At 43.4% G+C, this 18,131-nt stretch overlaps 2 protein-coding genes across 2 annotated transcripts; one reads left to right on the top strand and one right to left on the bottom strand.

Moving 5' to 3' along the window:
* Positions 1–1,275: 1,275 nt before the first annotated feature.
* Positions 1,276–8,119, bottom strand: LOC133380872 (zinc finger protein 239-like). The gene is made up of 3 exons (XM_061619033.1): positions 8,020–8,119; positions 4,005–5,029; positions 1,276–3,164 (listed from the first exon to the last, which is right to left on the bottom strand). The coding sequence occupies exon 2, from the start codon at positions 5,021–5,023 to the stop codon at positions 4,058–4,060; it is 966 nt and encodes a 321-aa protein (XP_061475017.1). The 5' UTR covers positions 5,024–5,029; positions 8,020–8,119; the 3' UTR covers positions 1,276–3,164; positions 4,005–4,057.
* A 4,969-nt stretch (positions 8,120–13,088) lies between these two features.
* Positions 13,089–18,051, top strand: LOC133380870 (zinc finger protein 239-like). The gene is made up of 2 exons (XM_061619027.1): positions 13,089–13,111; positions 16,129–18,051. The coding sequence occupies exon 2, from the start codon at positions 16,139–16,141 to the stop codon at positions 17,180–17,182; it is 1,044 nt and encodes a 347-aa protein (XP_061475011.1). The 5' UTR covers positions 13,089–13,111; positions 16,129–16,138; the 3' UTR covers positions 17,183–18,051.
* The last annotated feature ends 80 nt before the right edge of the window (positions 18,052–18,131 follow it).

Here is an 18,131-nt window from a genome sequence, read left to right as displayed (position 1 = left end):
AGGAGGACCTGATCTGTGATTTCTCCTCAAAGCATAGTCTGTAGTAGAACACTTAAACGTATCTGAGCTGCATTGGAGAGACCAAAGGACTTGACTGGACTTAAAAAGTTTACCTCAGCTGAAATCCGGAGAAATATAATTTTTAAGAGAACAATACTTAAATTACAATCGTAAAAAGGCATATTAGATAGATAGATATGTATAACACACACTACCATTTTGCTGCCTCTGAATTTTGTGGTTGAGAATATATTTCTGTGTGTTTGCGCAAATTAGGGATGGAAGGATCTGTCAATTTCGGTTCTATAATTTTCTCATTGTTCCATTCTCCCGCATTTATGCAGCAATTTACACATTTTTTTTAAATCCTCATGAAAATTCTTCAGCATTTTAGTGCTAATTTCTCCTAATACATACAGTATGCAGTTTTGACTAATGTACACATTTTGCAAGCAATTTCTCCTAATGCATTTTTGCCTGTTGTTTTCACTAATATATTCATTTTTATGCACACTTTCTGCTAAAACACGGAATAATGGGCTCAAGTTGCAGGAAGCCAGATTTCAACTGAACATCAGAAAAAACGTCTTAATTCTTAGAGCCATACAACAATGGAACAAATTACCTTGAGAGGTAGTGAGCTCTCCAGCACTGGAGGCATTCAAGAGGCAGCTGGACAGCCATCTGTTGGGAATGCTTTGATTTGGATTCCTGCATTGAGCAGGGAGTTGGACTTGATGGCCTTATAGGTCCCTTCCAACTCTACTATTTTATTATCATCTTACCCTATATGTGACCACTTGACTACTTTGATCTGCAGAACTGGCAGTTTTACAAATGCTACATAATATTTGTTCCATACTTGCAAAGAATTGAGCCTTCAGGGTGGCAGAGCACAGACTCTCTAGAATTCCCTGCCTGTCAACAGGCCCAGAAACAACACAGCAAAAAGACCTGCCTAATGTTAAAACCTCTGTTTCAGCAAGGCATGTGTAATTTTATTATGCATACTGTTTTTAAGATTGCTTGTTTTATTTATAGTTAATTTTTTATGGCAACTTGTTTTTAATATTTGCCTTTATTGGTATTTTAAATGAATACTTTAGATAGTAAATTGCTTAGAGGTTTTTTTAATCAAGTATACACATTTTGTTAAACAAATATCTAGTTTAGCCTTCACTTTTGTCCAATACCCCAGCCACAAGAACATGTTTTTATAATTTTCAGATTTTGATATATGCCATAGTGCCGCAGCTAATAAGGAAGCAAATGCTGTTTTGTGTAACTCAACATTTATTGTAGTGGGAAAACATACTAGGACAACAGGCCAGTTTTTGAATAAGACAGAGAATGTTCCTGACACTAACACATGAAAGTGCCGAACTAGACATGACCCTAGACCCTCATCTGCACTGTACATTTAAAGCACTATCATATCACTTTAAACAGTTATGGCTTCCCCCAAAGAACCCTGGGAGTTGTAGTTTCTTAAAGATGCTGAGAGTTGTTAGGAGGCCCCTATTCCCCTCACAGAGCTACAATTCTTAGAGTTCCCTGGAACGAGGAATTGACTGTTAAACCACTTTGAGGATTGTAGCTCTGTGAGGGGAATAGCAGTCTGCTAACAACTCTCAGCACCCTTAACAAACTACAGTTCCCAGGATTCTTTGCTGAAAGCCGGCTGTTAAAAGTGGTATGATACTGCTTTAAATATAGTTCAGTGCCCAACACAAGTGAAGGGTTTGCTTTTTTAAAACAGCAGCAGGTGCAGAAGGGAAAGGATTCTCATTAAGCCCATAGCATGCTGGGAAGGGAGAGGTTTAACCCTTTCCTTCCCCATGGCAATCCTGACCCAAAAAATCACCCATCTTCCCAGGCTTCCTTCTCCACGCTGCAGCTTTTATTTTTGCCAGGACTGGGGGGGGGGGCAAGGAGGAAAAGAGTTAAATGTCTCCTCCCTGCCTGCTGTCTGCCCCTACAGCTGCTGCTATTAATATAAAAACCAACATGTTTTTTATATCTGATTTGGCCTGAAGACCATATCAAAACATTAACAAACCCAACAAACCCTAAGTGTCCACTAGACTTTGGACAGTAAAGAAAAAGCAGATTGCTGTTAATGGTTCCATCAGGGCAAAACAAAAAACACGTACACAAGAGAAAAATATGCCCTTTTCCTCATTTTTAGAGTACACCATTTCTCCAGCTTGTAGAGGAGCGCTTAGGAGCTCCAGAACTTCCTCCAATCACCTTTCACTGAAAATCACAGTCCACATAACAAGTTTCCTTTTCCGTTCCAAGCCTGCTTGGGAGTAGTTTTTTTTTAATCCTCTTTTGCACACAATCGTCTTTCAGCCTCCTTTTTGGCAATTGTGTTTGTGGTGGTTACACGCGAGATCACAGTGGCATTTCCAGTTGTGTGAATGGAACAGCTGCATTTCTAAACACCCATGTACACATGAGGGAGCCTTGACCGCACTGAGTGTGTTTAAAAGAAGGGCACATGACTCTAGTCAAACCCCACTCCTCTTGCCCCACCTCTAGGATTGCTGCAAAGGATTTGTTATTCTTCCTTGTAGAGGTTGTAGAAAATATGTATTCCAAGTCTTAAACACATTACCCAGAAGTTAATTCCATTGAAATCCATTCAACTTACTTCCAAAGTGCCGAGGCCAAGTTTTTGTAGCCCTGCCATAGTTCCTTTCATCCAACCACAACCCACAAGTTGGTCAAGTCATTTCAAACAATGATAGATCAACCAGAGTTAAAGGAGGCATGAGCTTCTGTACTTTAACTGTCAGACAGAGGAGAGGAGTTTCAGCCGATGCTGCTTCTCAGCCCTGCTGAGAAGCTTTAATTTCTTCTTCTTGGCCAGCTCATTGAAGCTCTTTTGGATTTAATCACCCTCAGCAATGGTACATGCCAAGAATTAACCTGAAAAATAGGTTCTGGGCAGAAAAATAGTTTCAGTAAATATTTAGTCCTCAGTAGCTCCAAAAATGTTCTCTCCTCATTAGGTTCCTACCTGGAAAAGGCGGAAGTTCACTTTGCAAATAAGCAAGGTCTGAAAGACAGACAAAACTAAGAGTGGGACTCTGAAGACCTGCAGAGCAGCTTCAAGGAGGGGATCCATTAAGACTTTCAAGGATGATTCTTTGGAGACTCTGTTGAAAGACGAAGAGCAAGAAAGTACAACATGCATTGCTGGAACTGTCTAGCCAAGTGTTCCATTTCTGAACAGCAGCCAGATGCCTCTGGAAAGCTCACAAGGCATGAAGATGGTGGGACCCCTGTATACAAAGCCCGTCTGGTTCAGATGCCAAGGACAAACTGGGGCAGGTGGAGCCAACATGGTGTCCAGATGTGGAGTACAATTCCCATCAGCCCCAACCAGTATTGCCAATGGTCAGATATGATGTAGTCCAACATCATCTCTAAATGGCACTGCATTGGCTGTCTCATTTAGAAGTCATGCCATTTAGCTGTCAAGATAAATAGCAGTCAATGACCCCACCCACCATGAATTTGTTCCATCTTTTAAGAGCCATCCGAGTTAGTGAACCTCCCCACATCATCTTTGGCAGTGACCTCCTGCAATAAAGACTATGGGTTCAGAGTCTGTCTGATAATAATGAGATAGGGAAGTTGTAGAATCACCACTTGTGATGAATCTTTCAGGCAAGTAAACTAAAAAGCAGCTAGACATCAGCCATATTCTCTGCACAACATTTGTGCTCGTTTGTTTTAAAGAAAAGAATGTAAACATCCAATGTGGAGTGACAGGGCTGCAACAGGGCTGTCTTGCTAACAACGTGCACTTGTACCATCTAGTTATGTCTACACTAAAACCATCAGTGTTGCACTACTATAACTGTTGTGGCTTCTTCCCAAAAATCCAGGGGATGCTAAGAACTCTGTTAGCAACCTCAGCCCTCTATCAAAAGTGCAGTTCCCAGGGGGCTGCACAAATTAAGCCTGTGGCATAAACACACACACCAAATTACCTGACAGAGAGGATGGGCCATAGAGCTCAGCCTGGCAAAATCTCCTTGTTCTTTCACTTCTCCTTCCTTTTGGAGCAGGAGCTCCGAGCTTTGTGGAGTCTCTGATGTCTAACAAGGTTTAGATGGCGAAAGAAGCCTTTGCCACACTCACTGCAGATATAAGAGGTCTTCTTGGAATGGGTTCTCAGATGTCTAGCAAGCTTGGAGCTGGAAATGAACATCTTTCCACACTCTGCACAACCATATGGCCTCTCACCAGTGTGAATCCTCTCATGCGTATTTCGGCTGGACAGGTGGCTAAAGCATTCACCACACTGTCGGCACGCATGGGGCTTCTCTCCAGTGTGCGTTCTTCTGTGCCTATTAAGATTAGACACATACCGGAAATTTTTTCCACAATGCAGGCAGCTGTAGGGCATCTCTCCTGTGTGGACTCTCAGATGCTTCACAAGGTCCGAGCTCTGCATGAAGCTTTTCCCACACTCAGGGCAATTGTATCCACAAGATATATTTCCTTTGTGGAACCTTTGGTGGACAAGCAGGCTCCGGTGCTGCCTGAACGTTTTCCCACACTCAGAACACAGATAAGGCATTTCCCCTGTGTGAATTCTCTGGTGAATGACAAGATTTGAGCGCTGAGCAAAACATTTGCCGCATTCTGAGCAGAGATGGGGCCTTACCCCCGCATGTAGCTGCTTATGTTTAAGGAGGTTTGAACTCTGGCGGAAACATCTCCCACACTGAGGGCAATGGTATGGGGTCTCCCCTGTGTGGATTCTCAGATGAATAGTAAGGCTTGACTGCTGAGTAAAACACTTCTTACACTTTGGGCACTGGTAAGGCCTCTCGCCTGTGTGGATTCTCTGGTGAGTCAACAGGCTTGGACCCCGCCGGAAGCTTTTCCCACATTCCAAGCATTGGTAGCTCTTCTGGACTGGCTGCACTATGCCAAGAATGCCAGGTTCATTCTTGGTATCATAGGTACGTTGTTCTCTTGCTTCATTGCTAGGAGGCTCCATTGTTCACTGAAAAGCAAAAAGAGAGAATCCATCTGCAATTCAAGAGCCAAGAAACAGAAATCCAGAAGACAAAGCCTTTGCTAACACCAGTCAAATAAGGGAAGCTTCATCTGCTGGGTTTCTAACCTTTAAGTAGCTGGTAGAGGCACAGGAGTTGAAAAATGGTCAATGTCTGTCTTCAAGGGTCATGAAAGCAGAAGGACAGTAACTCAGTGGTAGAGTATCTGCTTTGCAGCTTCAGTCCCTGACATCTCCTGATAGGGTTGGAATGTCACATCTGAAACCCTACAGAGCTGTTGCCAGTCAGTTTAGACAATACTCAGAGGACTTCGCATAAGGCTGCTTCCTAGTTCCTATGGAACCTTAAGCAGAGTACTTCCGGGTGCAGAGTGACTGTTCCTCTGCAACTACACTTTTGGAGAAAGAACCACTCCCAGTGAGCTACACGCAGCCTAGACGCAAAAAAACCCTCCCTGTACATTAGAAGTATTGTGTAGTTTGTTAGGAGCAGAAGGCAAGAGGATCTCTTTAAAAAACTAATAGAATCATTTGGGTTGCATAATCCAAGGTCTCTTCACCCCCAGTCCCCAAAAGTGCAAAAACCACATACTCTTCCCCCTTTCATCTAGATCAGGATTTCCAAAAGTGTCAGTATTTACCATGTGGGGTCAAAAAGGGTCTAGAGGTGAAAAAGAAGTTTACAACGTATCATGTGAAAAAATAATTATGAGCTGCAGAAATAAAGGGCATGGACATGTACAAACAGAGAAACAGGCTGAACATTGAAAAACACAGTAACTTAAGACTCAAACTCACAAACCTAAGTAAGCGGGAGTGTGTACACAGCTAGGGACTTCGCACATTTGCAAGAGAGGAGAGCACAGGGTACCACAAGGGGGCAGTCTCTATTTTGCAGATTTTGTTTTCTGTAGATCACAGATTCTTACTCCAGATTCTAGGCCTTCCCAAAAAAGAAGCCCACAGCAACTTCTCTAGGGCTACCACTCCCCCCTTCCCATCTGGGCTCTTAAGAACATAAGAAAATCCTTCCTGGATCAGACAGTTCTCACAGTGACCAACCAGATGTCCTGTTTGCAGGCTGCCTGGCATGAGCACAACAGCGCTCTCCCCACTGGTGATTCCCCAGCAACTAGTATACAGAGAGGCATACTACATCTAACAATGGAGACAGAAAACAGCCACAGTGGCTAGTAGCCACCGACAGCCTTCTCCTCCATGAATTTATCTAATCCCCTTGTAAAGCCAACCTAGTTGGTGGCCATTGCTACTTCTTGTGGTAACAAATTCCACAAGTGCTGTGCAAAGAAGGACTTTCTCTGGTCTGTCTTGAATCTCCCAAAATTCAGCTTCACTGGATGACCCCAAGTTCTATCATGATGAAAGAGGGAGAAGAACATTCTGTTTCTCCATACCATGCATAGTTTTATATACCTGTCATGTTCCTCTGCTTACTCACCTTGTTTCTAAATTTAAAAAAATCCAGTTGTAACCTTGCCTCATGGGAGAGTTCCTTCAGCCTCTTGATCAATTTGATTGCCCTTTTCTGCACTCTGCACCATTAGCAACTGCATGGCAGGCACAACTTCTACACTACTTCCCCCCAGAACAGAGATGCAGGAACAAGGAATGATGGCTAGCTGTTAAAAGGAATCCCTTAAAACCAGGATGGAGAATAGCCATTTTACAGAGACCTCATCCATCACCACCACCACTCTGTTGGTGAGCAGTCTGTGTTGCTCACCCTATCTGAAGAGGAAGCAAGCAAGGAGTAGAGAGGGACCACTTTGTTATGCATGAGGGTGCTGGCCCTTTAAAATTAACCTTGGATAACTGGCAAATCTAGGCTTCACAACGAAAGTTGATTCCTTACTCCTGTACAACAAACCCTTTCCCCCTCAAGATTGGACAGGGAAGCAACAGGAAGACGGATTAGAAATTGTGGGATAACAATTGCTTGAGACAATGGCATACAGCAGATATGAGGAACCTTTGGCCCTCCAGATGTTGCCAAACTACAACTCTCATCAGCCCCAGCAAGCACGACCAATGGCCAAGAATGACAGGAGTTATCATTGAGCAACATGTGGAGGGCCAAAGGTTTCCCACATCCAGCGCAGAACCTTCCCAGAAAAAAAGCAGAATAGATGCTCTATAAGTAACAACACATCACAAGACAACCACTGTGCAGAAAAATGCTCAATAAGCAATACAAAAAGAGAATGCATTTATGGTGAATAGAAGGGGCGCATAGTTGTGTGACAATGTAGGAATAACTGGCATGCATGCCTGTGTATGGGTACATCCATGTTTTAAGAGGAAGAGCTGTAGCTCAGTGGTTGAGCATCTGCCTTGCATGCAGAAGATCCTAGTTACAATTCCTGGTATCTCCAGATAGGACTGGGTCTGAAACCTTGGAGAGCTGCAGCCAGTCAATGTAAGCAATACTGAGTTAGAATCACAGAACCATAGAATCGTGGAGTTGGAAGGGGCCTACAAGGCCATCAAGTCCAACCCCCTGCTCAATGCAGGAATCCAAATCAAAGCATTCCTGACAGATGGCTGTCCAGCTGCCTCTTGAATGCCTCCAGTGTCGGAGAGCCCAATACCTCTCTAGGTCATTGGTTCCATTGTTGTATGGCTCTAACAGTTAGGAAGTTAGATGGACCAATGGTCTGACTCAATATTTCCTACATTCCTAAAGTATACATAGAGGAGTCAAAGTCCTTATGAAGAAAAGTAAAATGCAGGAACAGAGAAGAAACCTCAAAACACAGTGCCTCAAGAATGAACTAAACAGGAAACACAGCGGGAAAGTATTAATATAAGCAGTTCCTTAGCTTTGGTTCCTGAATTTTTTTTACAAAAGGGACAATTAATCAGCAACATAAGATCAGTAACAAAAGGCAAAATAAAAAAAACACTGCTCCTAGTTTCACAGGGTTTCATACAAGCAACAGGTAACACACTTCACTCACCTCTCAAAACATTCAGCTTCTTTTTCTACAGCTGTTACTTGCCTCTAAGTACTCAGCATCCATCTAAGGCTCTTCTAAAAGAGACTGGAGGTTGGGATTGGGTCAGTTATATAGAACTCCTAGGGCGGGGTTATGGTGACAGGTGATGGCTGATCTTGAAGAGAACTAGCTGTATTGGGTATGCAGAAGTCTCTTAAAGTAAAGAAACGGAAATAAAAGAGGTGCAAGTGTGTAGTGTAATGGCTAGATGGTGGGACTGGGGAGGTGGAGGTTTAAATCCCTGCCCAGCCATACACTTGCTGGCCTGGGGAAAATCCATCTGTGTGTATTCATTAGAAAAGACAATAATGCTGGGCAAAACAGAAGGGAGTAGAAAAAGAGGAAGACCAAACAAGAGATGGATTGATTCCATAAAGGAAGCCACAGACCTGAACTTGCAAGATCTGAACAGGGTGGTTCATGACAGATGCTGTTGGAGGTTGCTGATTCATAGGGTCACCATAAGTCATAATCAACTTGAAGGCATGTAACAACAAGAAGTGTGTGTGTAAAAAGGATGCAAATGTGTTTTTTTTAAAAAAATCAAGATTTAATTTAAAGCAGGATAATGTCCTTTTTTTTTTTTACCTTTACATATAAACATAATGGAAGGATGGGAATATGAAGAAAGCCAAATGGAAAAAAAACCCTAACAAATGGAAAGCTGTGGGGTATGTGAATATAGGGCTTGACGGAGCAGGAGGTGCCTGCTTAATGGTATGGGACTATTCAGAAATGCTATAGATTAGTGCTGTCACCTGTCACAATTGGTCTTGCTCTTATGGCTTGAGAAGCTTATGGTGTGCAGAATTTACAGTGCAAGCTCATGTGTGTCTACTCAGAAGTAAGTCCCATAGAGTTCAATGGGACTTACTCCCAAGTAAGTGGGCACAGGATGGCATCATTAAGCAAGTGATGCTTTCCCCATTTTATCTCCATGTCAGGAAAAACTTCACTTGCCATTTGTATTAATGTATGTCCATATATCCGGGAGGAAATCCAGTATGAGTGATGGGAAAGTAGGTTCACTTGAGTGCACCCTGCTCTTGTCATGCAGGCTCTGTAGCATGGTACAGCACCCCACTTCTTGCCATCCTTCACCAGCCCCTCCAGCTCTCTTCATAAGGGGAATGCCCCCCCTCCATTAATTTCCCACTGCATCATCAGAGAATTGATATTCAGCTTGATCAAAGAACAGGACTGCCAACTTTAAAAAAATGGACCTACTCCTACTTCATCACAAGTACATAAATGGTTGGGAATATATTGTTCTGAGTTTGGGGGTTGAAATTGATAATTTCTATGAGTCCCCTTCAAGCCTCCAATTTGGAATCCTGTGCCTTGAGGTGAGAAACTCGCTCTGCTGGTGAGATGAGTTTTTGTTAAGCTAATAGAGTGGCCAGGTTTGTTAATGGGTCTATCAGGTGCCCAGCAACTGATGAATGGGCCAGGAAGACCCTTTCGTCATTGAAACTCTTCAGGAGAGCTCCCTCCCTTCCTGGGGCCTAGGGGAGGCTTGTGTTTTGAGTTGTGTCAGAGAAAGGCTGGGACTAGAGGCAGGCAGAGAGACTGGCTATCTGCACCATGGCTTTGGGATGCCTCCTGTAACCCTGATGGAAAAGCTGTATATTGGACTGCTGATGCCTTGAACCTCTCCATCCTAAGCTCAGGTTGGAATGTGTGTAAATAAATAAACCATATTTCATAAAGACACCACAGTCTCCGCTGTACTTTTTCCCAAGGGAACCAAACCCAGGGTGAGTGCAGGGACCCCTGGAAATCTCACCATCAGAGATTGGGGTGGCGTGCAACAATATATTCCCCATTTTACTACACGTTAACCATTCTGTGAGTAGGCTAGTATGAGTCACCATCATTTCCCATCAAGCAGATAAGCTTATGCATCTTAATATTCTGAGACTGGCGCAGTCCTTGAATTACAGAGGGAGGGCAGAAGGAGGTCTATCCTTCTCGTAGCTTTTGGAATGACCTTCTTTGCTAAGGTTTTTAGAAAGTTACAGGGGAGGGGAAAGCTCCGGAAAATTAGTCTTGTGAGTTTCGTTAAGGGACTTCCTATTTTCTCCCTCCTAATTCAAGCACTGGATTGGCTGGGTATACATCAGGAATGGGGAACCTGTGTAACCCTCCAGGTGTTGCTGGACTACAACTCCCATCATTCCTGACTATTGGCCATGCTCACTGCGGCTGATGGGAGTTGGAATCTAACAACATCTGGAGGGCTGCAGGTTCTCCCTCCCTAGTATACATCAATATACATCTTTATACAACTTCCTAGCACATCTTTACATTTCATCCTGTGCTGTCACTCCCTGATGTGCACTACATGTGCCCAAATGAGACGGTCTTTTCTGTTTTAGCACCCTGACTTTAGAGAGGCTCGGTTGGCATTGACATTATAATATTTTTGATGCCAGGTTATGACTTGCTGAAGCATTGTAAAAGGGTTACATTTATTTTCAGTTTGCTTTTTTGTTTCTTAGCTATTGTTTTAGGGTTTGGTTTGGTGATGGATTAAGGTTTAGTTAGTCAGTTAGTTAGTTAGTTAATTACCCACCCTTTAATTTAAGGTCCCGGGGGGGGGTTACATCTGGAGAAAGAGAATACAATAAATTATTATTATTCAATTATTATTGAATTTATATCCCGAAGGAGCCCAGAGCGGCAAACATACATTTAACAAGAAAAAGAAAAGCATTCTAAAAACAGTTAAAAACATTCAGAAACACAATTACAATTAAAATATTCTAAAACACAGTTAAAAATATTCTAAAACACAGTCAAAAATATTATTTCATCAGTGATCTTTGGGTTACTAGGAACAATCCCCTTCAGTCATCAAATGTCTGGGTAAACAGGAATGTTTTCAAATTCCTCTTGAAAGTCAATAGTGATGGAGACAGGCACACTTCACTGGGGAGGGCATTATAGTAATGGGGACCCACCACTGAAAAGGCACTGTCATGGGTCAGCACCAACAGCTGGCGCTTAGTGACAGCACCACCACCAAGGCCTCACCTGCCAATTGGGCGGTCCTAGATGGTTGATACTGGGGAAGGCGCTCTTTTAGATACTTGTGTCTCAAGCCATTTAAGGCTTTTTATGCTGATACTAGCACTTTAAATTGCCCTCCCAAAAAAACAACTCCAACCCCAAATCTCATACAATACAATAATATCGACAAACCAGATGATATATAGGGGGGCACTAGTAATAATTCAGTGATTCGCAAACTTTCCCCCCCACAGAGCCCTTGAAAATTGCTGAGGGTCTTGGTAGATCTCTTTTTTTTTAATGTGTGTTGTAGCAATTGCAATGAACACTGTTCTAGATGCTCTATGATTTTTAATCTCTTTTGTTGCTTCTTTGATTTCTTATATCGTATTTTATTGTATTACAATTTGCATTCAGTAGAATTCAAATTATAATACAGTAAAAAGATCTGAACAGGGTGGTTCATAACAGACGCTCTTGGAGGTCACTGATTCATAGGGTCGCCATAAATCGTAATCTACTTGAAGGCACATAACAACAAAATACAATATCATAAAAGAAGCAATAAAAATACAATTAAAAATCAGTATCACTATTTAATGCAGACATGCCATTGACCATCTAAATGAAGCTCACAGACCACTGGTGGTCCATAGACCAGTTTGGGAACCCCTGCAATAGTTTAACTGTCAAAGGCCTCGGATAGCCTAAAGCTGTATAGAGACAGTGCTTGATGACCCTCTTTAAGGAGGGTGCACCACCGTTTTGGAGCCACGGTGGAGTAGGCTCTTTTGTGGGCCATCCCCCCACCTTCCTCCAAAGGACATGGCCTGACGCATAACAAGCACCTCTCCTGCAGATCTTAACATCCTGGCTGGGATACAGCAAGCATCCAGGGGCCCGTTTTATTTTATTGTTACTTTTGTACATAGTCAGATCCATTTGGTTGAAGGGTGGTTGAGCATGTTTGAAATAAATTAGAAATAAAATTATATACTGAGATTGGGAAAGTCTTGCCCCTAGGAAAAGGCCCTAGGAATTATAAAACTGGGGAGGGGTCTCTTGCGCACTATCTAGTCTAACTCCCTGCTTGATGCAATATTGCTAGAGCATCCCCACAAGACACCAGTCTAGCAGCCTCTGTTCATTTTCCGAGATCTCCTCTGTTTAGGCTGGATGAATGACAAAAGACACTCAGAAACTCATAGGGTTGCCTCTTTCTTCTTTCTTTCCAAACCGGTCACGCACAGAAAGTTAGCCTAGGTAGGAAGCTTCTCCTAGTCCTGCATCTCTTGCTAGGAAGAGCCTAAACACACGAAAGTAGGAAAAAGAGGGACTTGCACACTTTTTAATTTACAACAGCACAGGAGCGAAGCGCCAATACAAAGTTAGAAAGCTTATAAACTCCGGCGCTTAAAGGTAAACAGAAAGAGGCAAGGTTCTCTAGTGGTGGGAAGTACGGAGCTCGGAGAGGCGAGAGGCCTGTGCCCTTCCACAGCAGCGGTCCGGCTGTTTAACCGCATGGAGCTCCCCGCCTCTAGCCGGCAGCTTCTCGTCCAGATTGTAAACAGCCGGAGCAGCCCGGTTTGGATTCAGGAATGGACACGCAGGAAGGGGCTGGAACAGCTTGGAGTGGGAGGAGTTGCTGCGGGAGCTGACGATTGGGGGTAGGACTGAGGAGGAGGAGAGTGCGAATAAACAGATCATTAGTGGGTCGAAAAGACGATCGATCCTCTTTGGCTGCGTTTGAATTAACAGCAACGAAAAGCTCAATGGCACCGCTGGGATCTGCGCGCAAGAGCGAAAGCGAGCCAGCTTGGGTTGACGGAGCAGATGACCCTGCGCGAGGGCTTTTGGAGGGGACAAAACAACGATAACCCCCCTTCTCTAGCCTTTGATCCCTGTCCTAGCCTGCCCTCGCCACCTCCCCGCCCGATCTAGATCTAGATAGGGACCAAACTGTCAGTCTCTCTCCTGCTAGCCCCAACTCTGCGGGGAATTCACGGCTCTTAACCCCTGAGCAGCTGGAGCGAGATCCCAGGTAAACGCGGCAGGAGAAAAGGGACACCGGAGGGCCAAGCGAGGAAAAAGTGTTTTTTGCCTTCTTTGTATCCGAGGAGGAGCAACTGGAGTGGCCATCGCCGAGCAATGCGGGCTTGGTCCATTGCAGGAGAGCAGAATTAGGAATGTGAGGGATGCAAGACAGTCTCTGTGACTCTCGGTGTGTGTGCGTGCGCACGCGTCATTATTTAAACGTTGTTTAAAAAAAAAATACAGTCACGTCTTACATGGGACTACTCCCATCCAAGGGTCGACTAGCTCCACATCCTGCTTAGGGATGGAAGGATCTGTCAATCTCGGTTCTCTCAGGATCTCATTTTTCCAAACTTAAATTCTCTTCACATTTCTGCAGCATTTTGTGATTTTTTAAAAAAATTATCATAAATATTCTCCAGCATTTTAGTGAGAATTTATCCTGCTAAGCACATTATTTTATGCAGTTTTGACTAGTGTTATACATTTTTGCAAGCAATGTTTGCTAAGATAATGCATTTTGTATGTTATTTTTGCTAATATGTTCATTTTTATGCACACTTTCCCCTAATATACTCATTCATTGGTTGAAGAACAGCATTGCAAAATTTGGGTAAGGATGGCTGTGTTTCAGTTCTCATGTTGTTTCGGAAGTTGCGAATTTGATAAATTCAACTTTAAATTGCAAACTGAATCAAATTTCTCCCCCATTCCTAATCCTGCTTTAGCAGTTCTGCAGCATCCGGTGTTTCAAGGCCACCCACTACACCAGCTATGAGGAAATAATTGCCAAAGAAGGAATGGAGGAGGGTATCAGTCCAGGGGGTGGGACTAGGTGACTTTCAGGTTATTTTGAGCCTTCCCCTCCTTAGGGTAGTGACCAGGTGAAAAAACAGGAGCAGGGCTCCTGCACCTTTAATGGTTGTGTAAAAGAGGGAATGTCAGCAGATGTCTTTGGCATGAGAAACTACAGCTGCTGCAATTCCTCTTCTACACAAAACTATTAAAGGAGCAGGAACCCTGCCCTTTTTTGTTCACCTGATCACCTCCTGGCAGTTCAGTCAATCCCACTAGTGACAGTCAGCCTGCCTTGCCATGGTAGGGTGACTGGATTCCTTTAAAAGCTGTAAAGAAACAAAGGAAGAAAGTTCTGTCGGGTGCAGCTGGCCTTGCTGGGGATGAGGAAAAAGCTGTGCCAGCTGAAACATTGGGATACTTTTATTGCTTGTTTATATATTAATGTTCATCTTGCCTTTCATTCAAGTAGCTCAAAGCGGCATACGAGGGAAAGGGCTATGGCTCAATAGCAGAGCATCTGCTTTACATGCAGAAGGCTCTGAGTTCAAAACCCAACCTCTCTAGGTAGGGCTGGGGATGTCCCTTGTCTATGCTAACCGACAGTGACTCTCTAGGATTTCAGACAACAGTGAGCTAGATGAACCAAGAGTCTCACTCGGTATAACATTCCCTTATGGAGAATAGTCAAGAAATCAGAAGAAGGCTAGGACTGGGGAGGGTAGCTGTGAGAGAACTAGAAAACGTCCTCAAATGCAATGACGTATCACTGAACACCAAAGTCAGGATCATTCAGACCATGGTATTCCCGATCTCTATGTATGGATGTGAAAGTTGGACAGTGAAAAAGGTGGATAAGAGAAAAATCAACTCATTTGAAATGTGGTGCTGGAGGAGAGCTTTGCGCATACTATGGACTGCGAAAAAGACAAATAATTGGGTGTTAGAACAAATTAAACCAGAACTGTCACTAGAAGTTAAAATGATGAAACTGAGGTTATCATACTTTGGACACATCATGAGAAGACCTGATTCACTAGAAAAGTCAGTAATGCTGGGAAAAACAGAAGGGAGTAGAAAAAGAGGAAGGCCAAACAAGAGATGGATTGATTCCATAAAGGAAGCCACAGACCTGAACTTACAAGATCTGAACAGGGTGGTTCATGACAGATGCTCTTGGAGGTCGCTGATTCATAGGGTCGCCATAAGTCGTTATCGACTGGAAGGCATATAACAACAACATGGAGAACTTGAATTCACTTGGAGAGCCAGTGTGATGTTGGACTAGGACCTTGGAAAACCAGGGTTCAAATCCCCACTCAGTCATGAAGGCCGCTGGATGACTTTGGGCCAGTCGCCGTCTCTCAGCCTAACCTACCTACAGGATTGTTGTGAGGATAAAATGGAGATGGGGAGGACTATGTACGCCACCTTGAGTTCTTTGGAGGAAGGGCGGGATCTAAATATAGTAATAATAATAAAAACGAATGTGTCTGCAATGTAACTATGTCCTTGGAATCTACAGAGTAGGAAAAAAGAGAGACTGGCACATTTTTTAAAGATTAAAGCTGGGTTCCATTTAGCAGGTTGCGGTCAAAGGCAAGGGTGTTACTTGGTATATAAAGGAATATGAGTTCAGGCCCATGACAGAAATTTGCATAAAATGTATATATGTTCATTTATATGTATGGATGCCTCTGGGCAAATTAAGATGGCAGGTGGCTAGGATCTTAGTAGTGCTGTGTTTTGAGGTGCATCCAACCACCTTGTAAACAAAATAAAATAAAAAAGTGGAAAATAAGAGAGTGGAAAGCGGCAAGAGATCTGGGGCCGAGCACAAAAGACTTGGACCTCAGGCCCCTGTGCTACCCTCTAAGAATGCCCCATGTCAAAGGTGAATCATGGGCCTGAAATGGGTGGTCTTCAACATATCTCACATGCAGGATGGGGTGTGGGGGGTCATAGACCTATTACTTTTTGGGGAGCAGGGTCCCAGCCAGGTCCCTCTGTATGAGCCAATCATCATGAAATGGGAGCATCTTAGCCATTGAAAAGAGTCCTTGTCCTTTTGTGCTGATTGGAGCAAAATAGAATGAAATGATGTAAGTCAGCCACTGAGAAGACTCTTCTCAATAGCTAACATACAGGCCCCCCCTTCATGCTGATTGACTGCTAGGGACGTCAGTTGTAATGGAGTGTGAACAACACAGAAACACTCTTCTTTTCCAGCAAGTGAAAGATGCTGAGTGAGAGTGAGGAGGAGACGTCTCTCCAAGAAAGTACTGAGCAGGAAGTGCTGTGTGAAGAGTTACCAGAAAGATCAGACACTAACATCTCTCAAAGTTTGGATCAGGAGGAAGGCCATGAGAGTCAGTGCGAGCCTGAAATGCTGCAGGCGTACCAGCCAAGGAAGAGGGAATGTAAATCCGCCTGTCATGAGGAAACCACCATTGACCTCAGTAAGACAGCAGCGCAGAAGAACATCCCCCGGTTGTGGAAATCCTACAAATGCCCTGATTGTGGGAAATGTTTTAAGCGGTGCTCACCCCTCATAAGACATCGGAGAACCCACAATGGAGAGAAGCCCTATGTCTGTCCCGTGTGTTTGAAATGTTTCAGTGATGGCTCTGCCCTTGTGAAACACCGAAGGATTCATGCAGGGGAGAAACCTTATACCTGTCCTGAGTGTAGGAAAAGCTTCTCTCAGAGCTCAACCCTTATCGCTCATCAGAGAATCCACACGGGTGAGAAGCCCTATAAATGCTCTGTCTGTGGGAAAAGCTTCAGCATCAGCTCAAATCTTGAGGCTCATCAAAGGATTCACACAGGAGAGAAACCTTATGAATGTTCAGTCTGTCAGAAAAGCTTTCTTGTCAGCTCACACCTTATCAGGCATCAGAGAATTCACACAGCAGAGAAACCATATATTTGCCGGGAGTGTGGTGAGTGCTTCACTCAGAGTTCTCATCTGGTTGTCCATAAGAGAATCCACACTGGGGAGAAACCTTATTTATGTCCTGTGTGTGGCAAGAACTATCGTGGAATCTCAGACTTTATTCTGCATCAGAGAATCCACACAGGTGAGAAGCCATATACCTGCCTGAAGTGTGGGAAAAGCTTCCGTCAAAGCTCATGTCTTACCAAACATCAGAGAATCCACACAGGAGAAAAACCTTATGAGTGTCATGAATGTAGGAAAAGCTTCAGTCGGAATTCACATCTTACTAGGCACCAGAAAATCCACTTTGGGCAAAGGAATGCTAGACAGATGCTTATAAAATAAAAGGCTCCCTGTCTGAAACTGAAAGTTAGGCTCATTGTCATCGTTGACATACACTGAGGAGAAAGTCTACCTGTTAACTGTTCTCCCTGTTCTATTATAGTCTTTGTCCCACTATCTTGCACCACAGATGTCTCCAAAGGAATCAAAGATTTACCCAGGACTTGATCTGCTGTTGTTGTTACCTTATTGTATGAATATGTTTAATCTTTCAAGGTTTCTTGCTTTACAAATAATACCGTATTCCTATGTCAATTATAGAAAAACCTGCGCTTGAGAACTTATCAGCTTTAAAATGCCGTATTGTAAGTTTCCCCCTTACACAGTAAGATGTGAGATACACTTTAGTAATGGTTTCTAGGGGAATCCCTGGCATGGGCTGCTTTTTACAAGGAGGTGAAGTTGAAGTGGATGCTCTTGTGATGAAAAATGTTAGTCTTCCTTTCTCTAGGCCGATTCAAATGTGCAGAAACAATATGCGATACAAACTTTCCTGGACTGTACCACTTCACACTGTAAGTTGGGCTTGAACAATCCCTGATATAAAAACTCCCTGTGTTGCTAGTGAGCTCCTTTTCGAGCTAAGACTGATGATCCTGTGAAATCTCCATGTTGGAAAAGTAGCATCTGTTGAACCTCTGCCTGCCATGCTGACGCAGTAATCCTAGTTAGTGTGAAGCCATTTGCTGTTTCCATTCCTGTGAAGCACTGCTGAAAGTGTATACAGCACATATTTTAGATGAAATTGGATGAAAGAACTAATGAAACTCCATTTTGAAACTACCAAAATATACAGCATCCACATCCAGGTTCCAGAACATGAAGGTTATTGTTCACATCATTTAGGAATTTTATCAGTTTGATTTTTATCAGTGGGTTTTTTTCTATTAGTCTGTATGACTTCCATTTGTGGAAAGATGATAAGAGCTATTGGACTCCTTGAATTTAAGAA

This window comes from Rhineura floridana, chromosome 3 (genome assembly GCF_030035675.1).
Source record: "Rhineura floridana isolate rRhiFlo1 chromosome 3, rRhiFlo1.hap2, whole genome shotgun sequence".
NCBI lineage: Eukaryota > Metazoa > Chordata > Lepidosauria > Squamata > Rhineuridae > Rhineura > Rhineura floridana.
Note: the sequence above shows the minus strand (reverse complement) of the source record. Positions and strands in the feature narration are given on the sequence as shown.